We start from the raw sequence: 16,781 nt of genomic DNA, 5'->3' as shown, positions 1-16,781 counted from the left end.
GCTGTAGTTTCTGGCTTGGACCCAATATACTGCATTCATATTCCTTGCACTTTTTGTGGCGTTGTTACCTTTATTGAACTCATAAAGCAAAATATTCCGAATATGCTCCTTTGTCGCTTCCATTATAGCTTTGAAAAAATAACTGCTAAAATCGAACTGCACTCTTTAAAACTTGCACTAAGAATAAGTACAAGGTATAATTACAACTTTCTTTTATAGCAAGTTGATGCACTTAGTTAATCTGTCTCCCTCCGACTTTTAGTTCATGCAACTGAAAAAACTGCATTATTTATGGGATGACCCAATATATATATATATGTGTGTGTGTGTGTGTGTATATATATATATTAATATCTTTATTTTATGATATTTACTTTGTTTTATATTATACTCATTTATTGTGCTTTTAATTATTAATTTTTCTATATGTGATAGTGGATTTTCATCGATGAGTTCTTGAAACTTGGTTCTTTTTCCTAAAACTATATATTTATATATATATATATACATATCATCATCATCATCATCATCATCATCATCGTTTAACGTCCGCTTTCCATGCTAGCATGGGTTGGACGATTTGACTGAGGACTGGTGAAACCGGATGGCAACACCAGGCTCCAGTCTGATTTGGTAGAGTTTCTACAGCTGGATGCCCTTCCTAACGCCAACCACTCAGAGAGTGTAGTGGGTGTTTTTACATGTCACCCGCACGAAAATGGCCACGCTCGAAATGATGTCTTTTATGTGCCACCCGCACATATATATATATATATATATATATACACACACACACACACATACATACATATATTTATACATTTACCCTTCAACTAAATGTCATGCTCATCCTATATTATCTTTTTCCAGGTATGTAACATGCTGTGCTTTTTCTTTGGATGACTCTTACCTAGCATCTGGATCCAATGATAAGACAATCAAAGTGTGGATCATGGGAGGCAACGGTTAGGAGTAATTTATTAATTCTTTACACCAAAATACATCAAATACTTGGCAATTTCTTATTGTATCGCTTTCAAAATTGATTAAAACCTGTGTCTCTGTGTACTGTTTATGTATCCAAACATGGCTGTAAGTGTTTATATGAATTTATAACTATCTATCTGTCTGTCTGTTCAACCGTCTGTCTGTTGGTTCATCTATCTGTTTATCTGTCCATCCATCTGTCTGTCTATCTATCTGTTTGATTGTTCATTCATCTATCAATCTGTCTGTCTGTTCATCTATCCATCTATCTTTGTGTTCATCGTTTTACCTTCACTTGTCTACCCTCTTACCAACCAACCAACCAACCAACCAATCAACCAACCAACCTACTTACCCCTACTTACCTACTTACCTACCAACCTACTCACCTACCTACCTACCTACCTATATATCTACCTATCTACCTACCTACCTTGTCATGCTGTGTCACGCTGAATATCCCCAAGAACTACGTCAAGAGTACATGTGTCTGTGGAGTGCTCAGCCACTTGCACATTAATTTCATGAGCAGGCTGTTCTGTTGATCGGATCAACTGGAACCCTCGCCGTTGTAAGCGACGGAGTGCCAACATCACGATCATCAACATTTAACATCTGTTTTCCATGCTGGCAGGGTTGGATGGCTTGATAGGAACTGGCTAGGCCAGGATCTGCACCAGGTTCCATTGTCTGTCTTAGCTTGGTTTCTAGGGCTTGATGCCTTTCTTAATGCCAACCACTTTACAGAGTGTACTGGGTGCTTTTTACATGGCACCATCAGCAGCGCTTTCTATAAATTCATCAAACTATTCCAAATAAAATATCATTTTCATTTTCCTCTGACAGAAAGAATTCCACCTCACCCCACACACACATAATTAAAAACGCTAAGTGCTAAATATTAATTTCTTTTCCAGAACCTTCTACAGATGTCAGTAATGTCAGTAGCATAGCCTCTCAGACATTTCCTTCCCCAGAAAATATCTCTGTGGATTCTGCAAAGTCAGAGCAGCAGAAACCAGTTTGCAAATGGTCCGTCGATGATGTATGTAACTGGCTTGAACAGTCTGGATTAGACAAGATTACTGAAATATTCAGAAAACATACCATTGATGGGCATGAACTGTTGATGCTGTCAGATGATGTCATTGAGAAACAACTGGGAATAGGTAAGAAGTTATTGTCTTATTCAAAAAAGACTGAAGGAGATTTGGCTTGTTATTTCTAGCAGGTTGAAATACCGTATAGGACAGGTAGTGGAGGCGCAATGGCCCAGTGGTTTGGGCAGCGGACTAGCGGTCGGAGGATCGCGGTTTTGATTCCCAGACCGGGCGTTATGTGTGTTTATTGAGCGAAAACACCTAAAGCTCCACGAGACTCTGGCAGGGGTTGGTGGCAACCCCTGTTGTACTCTTTCGCCCCCAACTTTCTCTCACTCTTTCTTCCTGCTTCTTGAGTAACGCTGCGATGGACTGGCTGGGGGAGGCCAACATATACGCCATAGAAACCCAGAAACCGGGCCCATGAGCCTGGCTAGGCTTTAAAAGGGCACAAAGAAAGAAAGAATAGGACAGATATGGGCAGGCTTTGTCAAAAAGCAGGCTGCATGAGACATGGCTCATCATCAGGTGGGCTAAACAGATTCAAGGTAAATTTTTTGTTAGGTATTCTATTCAGAAAGTCTCACAGGCTGCAATTTGCCCATGGTTGGTGTAGAACCTCCTCTGGTTACTTATCCAAATTATGATGGCTGTTATTGTTTAGCCCTAGGTATTACCTGGTCAAGCAGCCCTATGATTAATAATGTTCCAGCTGTAACCATTCTGTGGTTTTTTGAGATGCAATACCTTTATGACTGTGAAGGCATATGGTTTAGTGGTTAGGGTATTCAGCTTATGATCATAAGGTTGTGAGTTCGAAACCTGGCAGTGTATTGTCTATGGGCAAGATACTTTATTTCATATTGCTTCAGTCCACTCAGCTGGCAAAAATGAGTTGTACCTGTAATTCACCAGGCCAACCTTGTCACATTCTGTGTCATGCTGAATCTCTCTGAGAACTGCTTTACAATTATGTGCATCTGTGGAATGCTAAGCCACTTGCATGTTAATTTCATGAGCAGGCTGTTCCGTCGATCGGATCAACTGGAACCCCTGTTGTTATAACTGATGAAGTACCAGTTATTATATAATATATCCTTCTTCTTTTTGTGAGATTGTAGGCCTCATTGACTTCCATAGTTTGATGATTGAATAGATTTGTGATGCGCCATTACAGGTGTACTGAATCTTTACATAGTTGCACATCATACTGCACACTTTGATATGCATTGATTTATTATATGGTTTGCACTGTGGTAGACTGACTTCATTGCATTTTTCAACAGTGATTTTAGTTCTGTATAGATGTAGGTTGTGGTAAACAAGACAGTTTCTACAATACTGCTAAATATTTGTTTATAATGTGTACTCGTGTATAACATGCACCGGTAATTTTGTGCTATTCCTGAAAAAATATATCTCACATACAATATGCAGCTTTTATCTTATTTTTTGTATTAGTATCATGGTGTATAGAAAGAGACTACACTCTCTGAGTGGTTGGCGTTAGGAAGGGCATCCAGCTGTAGAAACTCTGCCAAATCAGACTGGAGCCTGGTGTTGCCATCCGGTTTCACCAGTCCTCAGTCAAATCGTCCAACCCATGCTAGCATGGAAAGCGGACGTTAAACGATGATGATGATGATAGAAAGAGAATGTTAAAATCTATCTATATTCCATCATCATAATGATATAAATTGATAAACATATTGATATTCCTTCATCTTAATGTAAATAGTTAAAATGTATCTGTACTCCTTCATTACAACAAATAGTTAAATGCTTCTATACATTTTGAAATTGTTAAAATGTCCCAAATTTCTGTTTTTTTCTTTCAGAAGCATATGGAAGCAGAAGTAAAATTATTCGTGCAAGGGACCAACTTACTAATCAAGTGTCTACATTTTCTCTGATGTCTCTAAAAGGTTTGTTTTAGTATTACATTTCTCCATTTTCAGGACTTTAATTTGAATATATATAAACCAAGATTTATACTTGAACGTATTATTTTAAGAATATTACTATTCATAACAAAAGTAATTCATTGGATATTTTCTATTCCTTAAGGTGGTTATTTTAACCTTTATTTAGACATATATATAAAGGTGGTGCTCCAGCATGGCCACAGTCAAATGACTGAAACAAGTAAAAGAGTAAAAGAGTATATATATATTGGATCATCCCATAAATAGTATTTGGTTGTATTGTAACTGTTAACATTGTGTATTGGCTATAGTTTGGGAGTGTTAACATGGAGTGTTTTCTGTAGTATTAATGTGATGTGTTGGCTGTAGTGTTAATGTGATGTGTTGACTGTAGTGTTAATGTGATGTGTTGGCTGTAGTGTTAATGTGATGTGTTGACTGTAGTGTTAATGTGAGGTGTTGATGATAGTAAATGTCAAAAAAATTATATTTCCTTCAGATATTGTTACTGTGATATAAGAAAATAATGAAGGATCTTTCGTTAAATTTGTTTTAACAGAGCCACCTGATGAATTTCTGTGTCCAATAACCAGAGAGATTATGAGAGATCCAGTGATTGCTTCAGGTCAGTGTAGAAAAGAGACATGGTATTGTTGTCAGCTTGTAGCTGCCCTTTCTCAACATTAATATTGGTTTCAAATTTCAGTACAAGGTCAGTAATTTCAGGGGAGTGAGTAAGTTGATCACATTGACCCCTGTGTTCAACTGGTACTTATTTCATTGCCCCCCCCCCCCCCGAAGATGAAAGGCAAAGTTGACCTTGGTGGAATTTGAACCTGGAACATCAAGATAGATGAAATGCTTTGTCGTTTATTCCTTTTGGAGCCAATGAAATAAGTGCTAATTGAACATTGGGGTCAATATGATTGACTAAACCTCTTCCCTAAAACTTCAAATCCAAAGTAGAAAGAAAAAAAAAATTATTATTAATAAGTTGGTAAGCTTGCAGAATCGTTAACATGCAGGACAAAATACTTAGTAGCATTTCATGTCTTTACATTCTGAGTTCAAATGCCACTGGAGTTGACTCTGCCGTGGTTGATTTTGCCTTTCAGGCAAGTGAAATTGAAGTTGAAATCAAACCAAATTCGACGACTGGCACTCATGCCAACCTTCCTTCATTGGACACTAAACTCTGCTTGCAAAGACCTGTTGGGGCAAGTGAAATCGAAATTGAACCAAATTTGATGACTGGCATCCGTGCCAGTGGAGCACTAACAGCACCATCTGAGTGGGATCACTGCAAGAGTAGCTGTCTGGCTTCCGTGCCAGTGGCAGACAAAAAGCGCCATTTGAGCGTGATCGTAATTAGCATTGCCTTACTGGCACGTGAACAAAACATTCGAACGAGGTCGTTGCCAGTGCCACTGGACTAACTCCTGTGCAGGTAGCACGTAAAAAACACCATTTGAGCATGGCCGTTGCCATTACCGCCGGACTGGCCCTCGTGCCGGTGGAACGTAAAAGCACCCACTACACTCTCGGAATGGTTGGCGTTAGGAAGGGCATCCAGCTCTAGAAACTCTGCCAGATCAGATTGGAACCTGGTGCAGCCATTTGGTTTCACCAGTCCTCAGTCAAATCATCCAACCCATGCTAGCATGGAAAGCGGATGTTAAATGATGATGATGATGATGATCCTTTCAGGGTTGATAAAATAAGTACCAGTTGAGTACTGGGGTTGGTGTAATTGACTGGAACCCACTCCCAAAATTTCAGGCCCAGTGCCTATAGTAGAAAGGATTATTGTTATTATTATGAATAAAGTGGTGAGCTGGCAGAATCATTAGCACCCCAGACAAAATGCTTAGCAGCATTTTACCTATTACATTCTGAGTTCAAATTCTGCTCAGTTTGACTTTGCTTTACATCCTTTTGCAGTTGATGAAGTAAGTAGTAGTTAAGCAATGGGATCGATGTGATCAACTTTCCCCTTCCTCTGAAATTGCTGGTCTTAAAACCATTATTATTATTATTATCGTTATTATTATATTTTAAAAAAGGATTGATGTAACTCTTCATGAGGGTAAATAGTCAAAACGAAGAGCGCGATTCGATTGTATAGATGTTTTATTCGTTGAACTATATTTCGACAGCATGTCTGTCTTTCTCAAGTTCAAAACAAAAGGTGATTAAAAATTCAAAATTTCAGAAATCTAAACGTAAACTATGAAATTTTGAATTTTTAATCACCTTTTGTTTTGAACTTGAGAAAGACAGACATGCTGTCGAAATATAGTTCAACGAATAAAACATCTATACAATCGAATCACGCTCTTCGTCTTGACTATTATTATTATTATTATTATTATTATTATTATTATTATTACGATTATGATTATTGCATTTTCATTTCTTAACAGATGGCTACACTTATGAGAGGACAGCAATTGAGTCCTGGATCAAATCTGGCAGTACGCGCAGTCCCATGACCAATATCATTCTTCCTAGTCAACAGCTTATTCCTAATTTAACTGTGAAAATGTTAATCCAGAATCATGCTACTACATAAGGCCATCTATGTGAGCATGTGTGTGTGTGTGTGTGTGTGTGTGTGTGTGCGCGCGTGTGTGCAAGAGAAAGAGAGAGAGAGGGCATAGTTGAATGGTGTTGAAGTTCATTTCAGTCAAGAGGTCCTTGGGTCAATCCCACAGTGTAGCACTTTGGGAAAGTGTCATTTGTTATAGCTTTTCGTTGACCCAAGCCTTCTGAATTAAATTGACTTGACAGAAACTGTGATAAGCTATCAAACAGACTGCATTTGTAAATTGAAATGCACACGATATCATGCTGATTCTGCTTGGAGATTTTTTTGAAGAAGTATACAAGGGTTTGTGGAATAAACTACTGAAATGCCCATGGTTGAAAACTGACAAAGGATTTATTGCTTTGCCTGTGTATGAGGCGGGTGGGTTATCAAGTAACTTAGCGTCATAGCAAGTTGGTGAATGTCTTTAGGGCTTAGCTTCTGTACCAGTCATATCACTTGTTAAATATGTATGCTTGCTTGTGTATCATCAATGACCTTACCAAGACTCATTAATGTACTTGCAGTACTTATGTGTGCTTAGTGCCTGTTGCTTTGGTGTTCCTATGAGACTTTAGGCAGCAACTATAGCAACACAAATGCTAAGCCCCATACAGTCACAGTAATTATGTTCTGAACATCAAACAAAATTTTTAATAAAAGAGTGTATATTGTGTTCGTTTTCTTCCAGTTCTATGTTTTCCTGTACGAGGTGTGTGCTTGTATGTGCTTGTATACTTTTAGTGTTCTCAGGGAGATTCAGTGTGACACAGGTTGTGACAAGGTTCGTCCTTTGAAATACAGGCACAACTGAAGCAATGTGAAATAAAGTGTCTTGCTCACAGGCACAATACACCGCTGGGAACTGAACTCACAACTTCATGATCGTAAGCCAAATATCTTAACTATTAAGCCATATGCTTCCACTTCTATACAACTATTAATCTATTAATACAGGAAATGCAAAAATCTTAGCTAAAAAGGTATTAATGCTGCAATGTATTTTTGTTTTCGTCATACAAGCACACACCTCATATATTTACAGCATCATTGTTGTATTCCAAACTGATACAAAATGCTCTGTTGCTTATTTAGGAACCTGGACATTATTTTACTTCATCAAGTATTTTATCCAGTGCTCCACTGATTATGTCACCCACTCGTTTTTCTATAAACACTCTTTATTTTTGTTGTTGTGGCTGTTGTTGTTTAGTCTCTAGGTCAGCCCCGATTGAGCAGGCATATAATCAAAGCCTTTCCAGCTGTGACCATCTCATCTTTCTGTATCTTTGGGACTACATTGTCTGATCTGTTTTCCTTTCCTTAAAACAATTGGTTGTGATTTGAGGGAGTTTTGGCTGCTATGTAAAGGGGGCCGCCTTCTCAGCTGTTACTGTTACTGTTGATGTCTTTCATTCTTGTAAGGTTGGAATGGGGTGTTAATAACATACCTACCCTGCAATGACTTGATGGAAGTTTCAATGTGACATAAAATATTTCCTAAAACAAGTATAAGAAACAGAAAATCCTTTGCCCCCTTTGCAGTCTGTTTGATCCATTTTGCTTGTTTTGTGGTAGTGGTTTCAGGTTCTTCATCTAATTCAGGGTCAATGCCAAGCTCCCTTGTGAATTTGCAAGCTTTCTTGACAATAGAATGTGATTTTTATTATTTTTTTAATTAAAATATGAAAATATAAGGCACATAAAAAAGCCTACAAAAAGTATATAAAACCATATAAATAGTTATAACAACTCCAATATACATGCCTGTGCATGTATACATGACCATACGCAGATATATATGGATACAAAAGCATAGATAGATGAGTACATATGTGTGCCCAGATGCACATACACAGATGGCTGCACATGCACACCAAAATAGTCAACAGTCACTGTCACCACATGTGACGGGGACATACACGTATATATCTATCCCCTCACACATACGTACATACATATATGTATATATAAATATTCCCATCTGGTTTCACCAGTCCTCAGTCAAATCGTCCAACCCATGCTAGCATGGAAAGCGGACGCTAAACGACGATGATGATGATGATGATTATTATTATTATTACCTCTGCCTTAGCAAAGGCAAAGGTATTGCTTTCAATCATGTTTGTTTGTTTGACTGTGGACAAGATATCTCAAGAGCTGCTGGAGAGATTCAGATGAAACCTGTGACTGGCACGAACTGATTAGATTTTGGGATTGATCCAGTAATGGACAAGGATTCTGGATTATTTGTTATATTTTTGCTTTAATTTACATGAAGTATTAGGATCTTACGTTGACTTTCAAGTCTTTCTCTGATTATTTCCCTTGAAAACACGCTCATGGTTTCCATGTAAGTTATGGTGGTGTTGCTGTTTCCAAAGTTTTATTTTCATTTCTCTATTATTAATTTTACTCATGTCTCTATCTTAGTAGAAACTGATGGATAAAGAAATCAAACTACATAAACAAACGGCAGCAAAACTGTTCAGAAATTAAATAACACTAACATATTCAATAACAATAATAAATTTAATTTATCCTCGACAATTTTTAGTTTTACCAATTTTGAATATATTGCTCCTGTTTAAAATCTCTTACCTACTTGGCAGTTGCATTTCTACCTCTCCCTTGAAGGAAGCTTTACTTCTTGGACTCGTGTTTTTGTGCACAACGATGTTGTTAAACCTCCGTTAACAGCATCGTATGCTGGTCCTTTCCGTTTTCTTTCACGCATGGATAAATTTTTCACTATAGACCTTAATGGTCATAAAGATACTATAACCATGGATAGATTAAAAAAGGCATTCGTAGAGAAAACTGTCCCTGTTCCCATTGCAGATGACACACACAGAGCATTACAAATATGGCCTGCACATTCACCTTCATATTCCATAACTATCATTGGGATCGATCAGGTATTGGACAAGGATTCTGGATTATTTTTCTGTTTTTTTTTTACTTAATTTTTGAGAGTGGTCAGATTCATATTTAGTATTCTCATTTGTGAGAGCAGTTGAGTTTATTTCAGATATTCTCATTGTAAAAATCATCTTCGGCTAATCGTTGAGAAGATGTTGGTGTTGCCTTGAAGGAGGCTTCCGCTCTCTGAGTGCTCTTGTTATTATTATTATTTTAAATCATTAGAAAGAATACAGGAAAAAAAATGATGATTCAATTTTACTTTCACAGAATTAATCTCCCAGGAAATCCATGAACGTTGTTTCCTGGGTTTCAAAGTATTGATGGAAAAGAATCATTGCCACAAATTCTCTTTTGTGATGTTGCAAATCCTATCAACTGCAGTTGTTAGCTAGTCACATCAAATATATCTGATTAGTTTCTCTCCTCAGAATCACTAGTCAGATGATACCATAGTGAACAAAATAAATAAATTATTAAATAAAAGACATGAGAACATCATTCAAACCATTTTTCTCTCATTCAAAGTGTTATTTGTTAAATATTCCTTCCTTGCAGAAAGCAAAAATAACTCAGCAAAAGTTGTTTATTTCTTGGAGCTAATCTTTCTTTTTCACAAAAAAATGAATTTTCCTTTCTCCAAAATTCCTTCTATCACAATCATACTTATTTTTACCAATTCCCAATCTTCCTTCGTCTCAAACCTTCACCCTTCTTTATATCTTCTTTCTTCTTCCCATTTGTTGACTTCCTTCATTTCTTAAACATCTTTCACATAATATTTTCACCCTTGTCCGAAATCTTTTCCCTTAAAATTACTTCAACTCCTCTTGAAATTCCTGCTCTTGCCATTCTACCCATCTTCTGTCATCTGTTATTGTTCCTGATCCTTTTTCATAATATTATTCACAAGTCAAAGGCAGTCAGGAGTTGGCAGAAGCATTAACATACTGAGCAAAATACTCAGCAGCATTTCGTCCGTCCTCACATTCTGAGTTCAAATTCCGCCGAGGACAACTTTGCCTTTCATCCTTTCAGGGTTGATAAAACAAATACCAGTTTGGGGGTTGACGTAATTGACTTAGCCCCTCCCCAAGAATTACTGGCTTTGTGCCAAAATTTAAAATCAGTATTATTCACAAGCCGCATTAATGTTCTTCTTCTTTTGTTCTTTTGACTGAATCCTCCCGGTGTCTTAATAAAAAAATTGAATTTTTCTCTTCTCTAACAAATTTTACAAACACTTCATTATATTGTTGATTAATTGTAAATATTTTTTGTTACAAATTATGGAAATAAACTCTACCAAAATTGGAATTATTTGTAAATAACCTGTGGTTGTCATCGTTTTTCTTTTGTTTTATTGATTTCTTTGATCACATTGTTAACAAGATCTTAATCGTTTTTGAAGCTGAAATAAGACTCACAATGGAGTCTTATTTTAGACAGCACAACCATTTTACACCAGAAAATCATTTAACTAGTTATATGTTGGCCTAAAGAGGAGACTAATATATCTCAAAAGCATTCCTTGTGTTGTAATAACATGACTTGCTGAAAATGTTTGGGGTTATAACCTCAAAATTCAGTAACTTTCTATCTCATGTGTCTCCTCTTGTTCTGCTTATTCCAATGGAGTCGCTGATGAGGTTAAAGGATGTGTGACAAAACAGCTTTGACAAAGACACCCCAATATTATTCTCCACCAATAAGTACTTGTTGTTGTTGGCACTCCGTCGCTTATGACGTCGAGGGTTCCAGTTGATCCAATCAATGGAACAGCCTGCTCATGAAATTAACGTGCAAGTGGTTGAGCACTCCACAGACACATGTACCCTTAACGTAGTTCTTGGGGATATTCAGCGTGACATAGTGTGACAAGGCTGACCCTTTGAATTACAGGTACAACAGAAACAGGAATTAAGAGTGGGAGAAAGTTGTGGTGAAAGAGTACAGCAGGGTTCGCCACCATCCCCTGCCGGAGCCTCGTGGAGCATTAGGTGTTTTCGCTCAATAAACACTCACAATGCCCGGTCTGGGAATTGAAACCGCGAGTCCGGTGCCCTAACCACTGGGCCATTGCACCTCCACCCTCCACCAATAAGTACTAATAAGCTTATAAATATGTTTTTAAGTACTGGTTATTTTCAAGGTAGTCAAAGGAGTGGAAAGAGCAATGCCTATGAAGCTTGTAGTCCCTTCCAGACTGCTAGGAACTGATGTAGTTGACGATCATTTTGAATATCTGTTGGTCAATGTCATGACCAACATGACTAGCCTGCTCATGAAATTAATGTGCAAGTGGTTGAGCACTCCACACACACATGTGCTCTTAATGTAGTTCTCATGGAGACTCAGTATGACAAGGCTGGCCCTTTTGAATTACAGGTACAACTCATTTTTGCCAGCTGAGTGGACTGGACAACAAGCATCCTTCAGCCATAGCAAAATCTCTGCTATTTCTATTCTATGCTGCTCATCAATCAGTTATTGAATGGTCCTAATACTGTATCTATTTTTTTTTTTTTTCATGAGAAGATGCTAGCTCCTCCCATAGTCCTTCTCTATTTCTGGATAAAGGAATGCTGAGAGTGGTCCCCCACAATCCTTCTCACAGTGCAACATAACTGATTCAGAGATAGAGAAGTATCAACTCTCTATTTGACTGATAGTCAATTCATCGACCCAAGAAGGTTGTAAGCAAAATTGACTTTGGTCAAATATGAACTCAAAGTCCACACATCCGGAGTAAATTCTGCAAGATTTTCAGTTTGATGCTCTAACTATTCAATCATTGAACAATATGGTGTGCTTGAGAAGACCTGTTGAGCCAAGTTAAATCGTAGTCATGGTTGATGTCAGTGCTGCTTGACTGGTACGTAAAAAGTTCCACTCAAGTGTGACTGATGCAGTTATGCCTGATTGGCACCTGTTTCACTGGCACATAAAAAGCACCATTTGAGTGTGGCTGATGCCAGTACCACCTGACTAGCTCCTGTGCTGGTGGCATGTAAAAAGTACCATTCAAGTGTGACCAATGCCAGTGCTGCCTGACTAGCACCTGTGCTAGTGGCATGTGAAAAGCACCATCTGAGCATAGTTGATGCCAGAACTGCCTGACTGGCTCCTGTGCTGGTGGCACATAAAAAGCACCCACTACACTCTCGGAGTGGTTGGCATTAGGAAGGGCATCCAGCTGTAGAAACCTTGCCAGATCAGATTGGAGCCTGGTGCATCCTCCTGGTTTGCCAGTCCTCAGTCAAATCGTCCAACCCATGCTAGCATAGGAAAGCGGATGTTAAACGATGATGATGATATATATATTAGTGTTTGTGTTTGTCTGTCCTTCACCACCGCTTGATGTCCAACCCATGCCAGTGGATGTTAAATGATGATGATGGTGATGATATATATATATATAACAACAAAGGTGGCTAGATGCAATATAAAACGAAAAAAGAAAATTTCAGTTGTCACTAATAGTGACTGAGGGTGCAGGGTAGCACTTACATTGCTAGAAACAAGAGTCAAAGATCCTCATAGCCAAAAAAAAAGCATATTGTCTATGCACTGACAGGGGAGATAACTGCTTCACAGTGAGCGAGGTCACTATACTACCAAACTAGTTTTGCTTGGAATTAAAGCTCATCAACTGATGGTTAAGCTAAATCCTATCCATCAGTATATAGTACTTACTGTATGAACCAATGGATGATTCTGTAAAATGGTAATGGGAAAATAATAAAATAACAAAGGTGGCGCAATGTAATATAAAATGAAAAAGGAAAAATTTCATTGTCACTAATAGTATAAAGCTACATATATAGACATTAACAACACACTTACAAATAAGCAATAATAAAATACACACCAGGTATATTTTTAATTGTGGTATATATGAAATTTTATTTATTTATTTATGATAATAACCTTCAAAATTGTTTCACAAAAATACAGAATATCTGCAACAGCTATAAAAGTTCAAACACTTAAATTGAAGCTGAATTACTCGGTGAGAAGATACAAACACAAAAATATACGACTATAATAACTAAATATAATATAATCTTCCAAAAGTGACGAAATATAATAATAATTTTTTCAAAAATGTAAAAGTGCCAAAAAAAAATGGACTGATAAAGAAAAAAATTACATTGAATGAAACAACCTTATTTTGTAAATATATATATTTTTGGTCAAACCAAAAAATATTTTAAATAATTTAGATTCTATTCCTTATCAAGTGCCTTGTTATTATCATTTATCTCCAGTTGCTATAGTCTCAGGCCGACCAAAGCCTTGTGAGTGGATTTGGTAGATGGAAACTGAAAGAAGCCCGTCGTATATATGTATATATATATATATATATATATGTATATGTTTGCGTGTCTGTGTTTGTCCCCCCAGCATCGCTTGACAACTGATGGTGGTGTGTTTATGTCCCCGTAACTTAGCGGTTCTGCAAAAGGGATTGATAGAATAAGTACTAGGCTTCCAAAGAATAAGTCCTGGGGTCGATTTGCTCGACTAAAGGCGGTGCTCCAGCATGGCTGCAGTCAAATGACTGAAACAAGTAAAAAAGTTGGCTAAGATCAAGTAAATCTATTTATGATCAAAGAGACATTGAAGCCATAACAAACCAGTCATATTCTCAAGAATAGCGTACAACGGATTACATTAATTAATATGCCTTTTTTATCAAAGGCAGTAAGGTGAGATTCAAAGGAAAGTTTGCTGCTATTTCTAGCAAAGTGAGCGACCTCATTAGGTCTGTCTTGTTGGTTTGTCAAACACCATGTGATTAAGTACATGTCCTTAGGATAGGATTGAACTGATATATTTTTATTCTATACAGGGTTCCCACCGTGTTACCCACTAGTATTACCACACTTATAATTAACACAACCTGGGGTATATGAACCTATATGTGGCACTTGATGCTTAAATGGAAACTTAAAAAAACGTTACAAATGTTTGTTTTTTTTTTAGTGACAACAACAAGCAAAAATTTTAAAGCACAAATGAAGTCCACAGTTTGAAAAAATATTTCAATTCATGTAAATATTAACTTGCCTAAAACATTTTGAACGATAATGGAAAAGAATAAATTATTTTTTTTTTTAAATTCACTTTATATATTTATTCTTATCAGTCCAAATATTAATCGATTTAAACATTTAAAAAATAGCGAAAAAGAAATATTAAAAAAAATATTAATTCAGTTTTTTTTATCTGTACAAATATTGATATACTTTAAAAAATTTAAATATTGAAAAAGAAAAGATTAAAAAAATTATTTACTTGTGTATAAGTTACACAATTTTATACTTGATTTTAACTAAAAAAAAATTAGGGTGAGATAAAGATAAAGTAAAAACTGGAGGGAAAAACAAATTTGTATCAAGGTTTAACACTAAATTATGAGTGTAGATTATACACAAGTAAATACAGTGCTTATTTCTAACATTGGCACAAAGAATAAATTTTCATGAAGGATACTGTCATTTAGATTGTTTCAGCATTTGCTACAGTGTTAATTCAGAGAAAAAATTCACTCTATAAACTTTGTGAATAAAAACACATCAATCTAAGCTGCAGATGATGCTGCCAGTAGACTACCAGAAAGGGAGGGGGTCTTGTGATTCTGCTTCCTCAGTGACTGCTTTGTGTGCTTATATTAAATGATTCCAGCTTGGCAAGGCAATATCTACTACTGAGGAGGTAAAATTATGTCAAAACACAGTGTCTGGTTGTCTGCTGATATCACTTAGAGTTCAGCTCAATGTGGTTTTACAAAGAATATAAAGAGAAGTTTTTCTCTGGGGTACAAGTGTGCATTGTAAATTAATATACATATTTTTGTATATATACACATATACACATATGTTTAACCAGTTTAAAAAATATTACTATTAGGACTTGTGTTGCCGAAGACCATGTTTCTGGATTCACCTGCATCACATACTGGCTATAATATATGATAAAACCTTCTCAGTTTTTCTTTATTTGTTAAAACTTTGTAATGATAAAAAAATATATTCCTGTCAAAATGTAACAAAAAAAGAAAAAGAAAACAACAGTTGTCAGCCACCTTCACTAATCCTCACAATATAATTCATAGATTGGTTTAACATTTAAAATTCAGATGAATTTTAGATCAATCTTGTTTAACATGGTGTATATATGACCCCTTTTGTTCATGAATGACCATGGGATTGCACCTAGAAAGTTCCCCTCCGAGGCACATGTCTGGGCAATGCTGTTTATGGAAGACCAGCCTTCCCTCTCTATGTCATCAACGTTATCCAAGGGAAAGGCAAAGGGGCCGATACAGCTTGGCACCAGTGACATTGCAACTCATTTCTACAACCGAGTGAACTGGAGCAACGTCAAATAAAGTGTCCTGCTCAAGAACACAACATGCAGCCCGGTCTGGGAATTGAACTCCCTACCTCATGATTGTGAGCCTGATGCTCTAACCACTGAGCCATATATATATATATATATATATATATATATATGTATATGTATATGTGTATGTGTATGTGTATATGTATATGTATATGTATATGTATATGTATATATATATATATATATATATATATATATATATAGTCTGGGTACATGGGGATTAACACATATTTTAAGAAATTATTATTTCTTATATTTAATTGTTTATGTTATGATTTCATTTACTCCATGTACCCACATGGGGATTAATACATACTTTAAGAAATGATTATTTCTTATATTTAATTGTTTATGCTATGATTTTATTTACTCCATGTAGCCAGACTTTGTGGACACCCTGTATATATATATATATATATACATATATATATATATATATATATATATATATATATATACAGGGTGTCCACAAAGTCTGGCTACATGGAGTAAATAAAATCATAGCATAAACAATTAAATATAAGAAATAATCATTTCTTAAAGTATGTATTAATCCCCATGTGGGTACATGGAGTAAATGAAATCATAACATAAACAATTAAATATAAGAAATAATAATTTCTTAAAATATGTGTTAATCCCCGTGTACCCAGACTATATATATAATAAAATATATATAAAATATATAGTTTTAGGAAAAATAACCAATTTTCAAGAACTCATCGATGAAAATCCACTATCACATATAGAAAAATTAATAATTAAAAGCACAATAAATGAATATAATATAAAGTAAAGTAAATATCATAAGATAAATATAATAAAAAGATTACACGTGTTTCATAACCA

General features: G+C 36.1%; 1 protein-coding gene across 1 annotated transcript in view; it reads left to right on the top strand.

Annotated features, from left to right (window-relative positions):
- Nucleotides 1–10,852, top strand: part of LOC106878381 (WD repeat, SAM and U-box domain-containing protein 1) — a 34,471-nt gene extending 23,619 nt beyond the window's left edge. The window contains exons 7-11 of the mRNA XM_014927575.3: nucleotides 871–965; nucleotides 1,905–2,156; nucleotides 3,926–4,012; nucleotides 4,572–4,637; nucleotides 6,436–10,852. Coding sequence (XP_014783061.1) covers nucleotides 871–965; nucleotides 1,905–2,156; nucleotides 3,926–4,012; nucleotides 4,572–4,637; nucleotides 6,436–6,584 — 649 coding nt within the window. The 3' untranslated portion in view covers nucleotides 6,585–10,852. The remainder of the gene's footprint in view (nucleotides 1–870; nucleotides 966–1,904; nucleotides 2,157–3,925; nucleotides 4,013–4,571; nucleotides 4,638–6,435) is intronic.
- The last annotated feature ends 5,929 nt before the right edge of the window (nucleotides 10,853–16,781 follow it).

This window comes from Octopus bimaculoides, chromosome 16, assembly GCF_046866305.1.
Source record: "Octopus bimaculoides isolate indiv1 chromosome 16, ASM4686630v1, whole genome shotgun sequence".
Classification (NCBI taxonomy): Eukaryota; Metazoa; Mollusca; class Cephalopoda; order Octopoda; family Octopodidae; genus Octopus; species Octopus bimaculoides.
The sequence above is the reverse complement of the archived record's forward strand: the minus strand, read 5'-3'. Positions and strand labels throughout refer to the sequence as shown.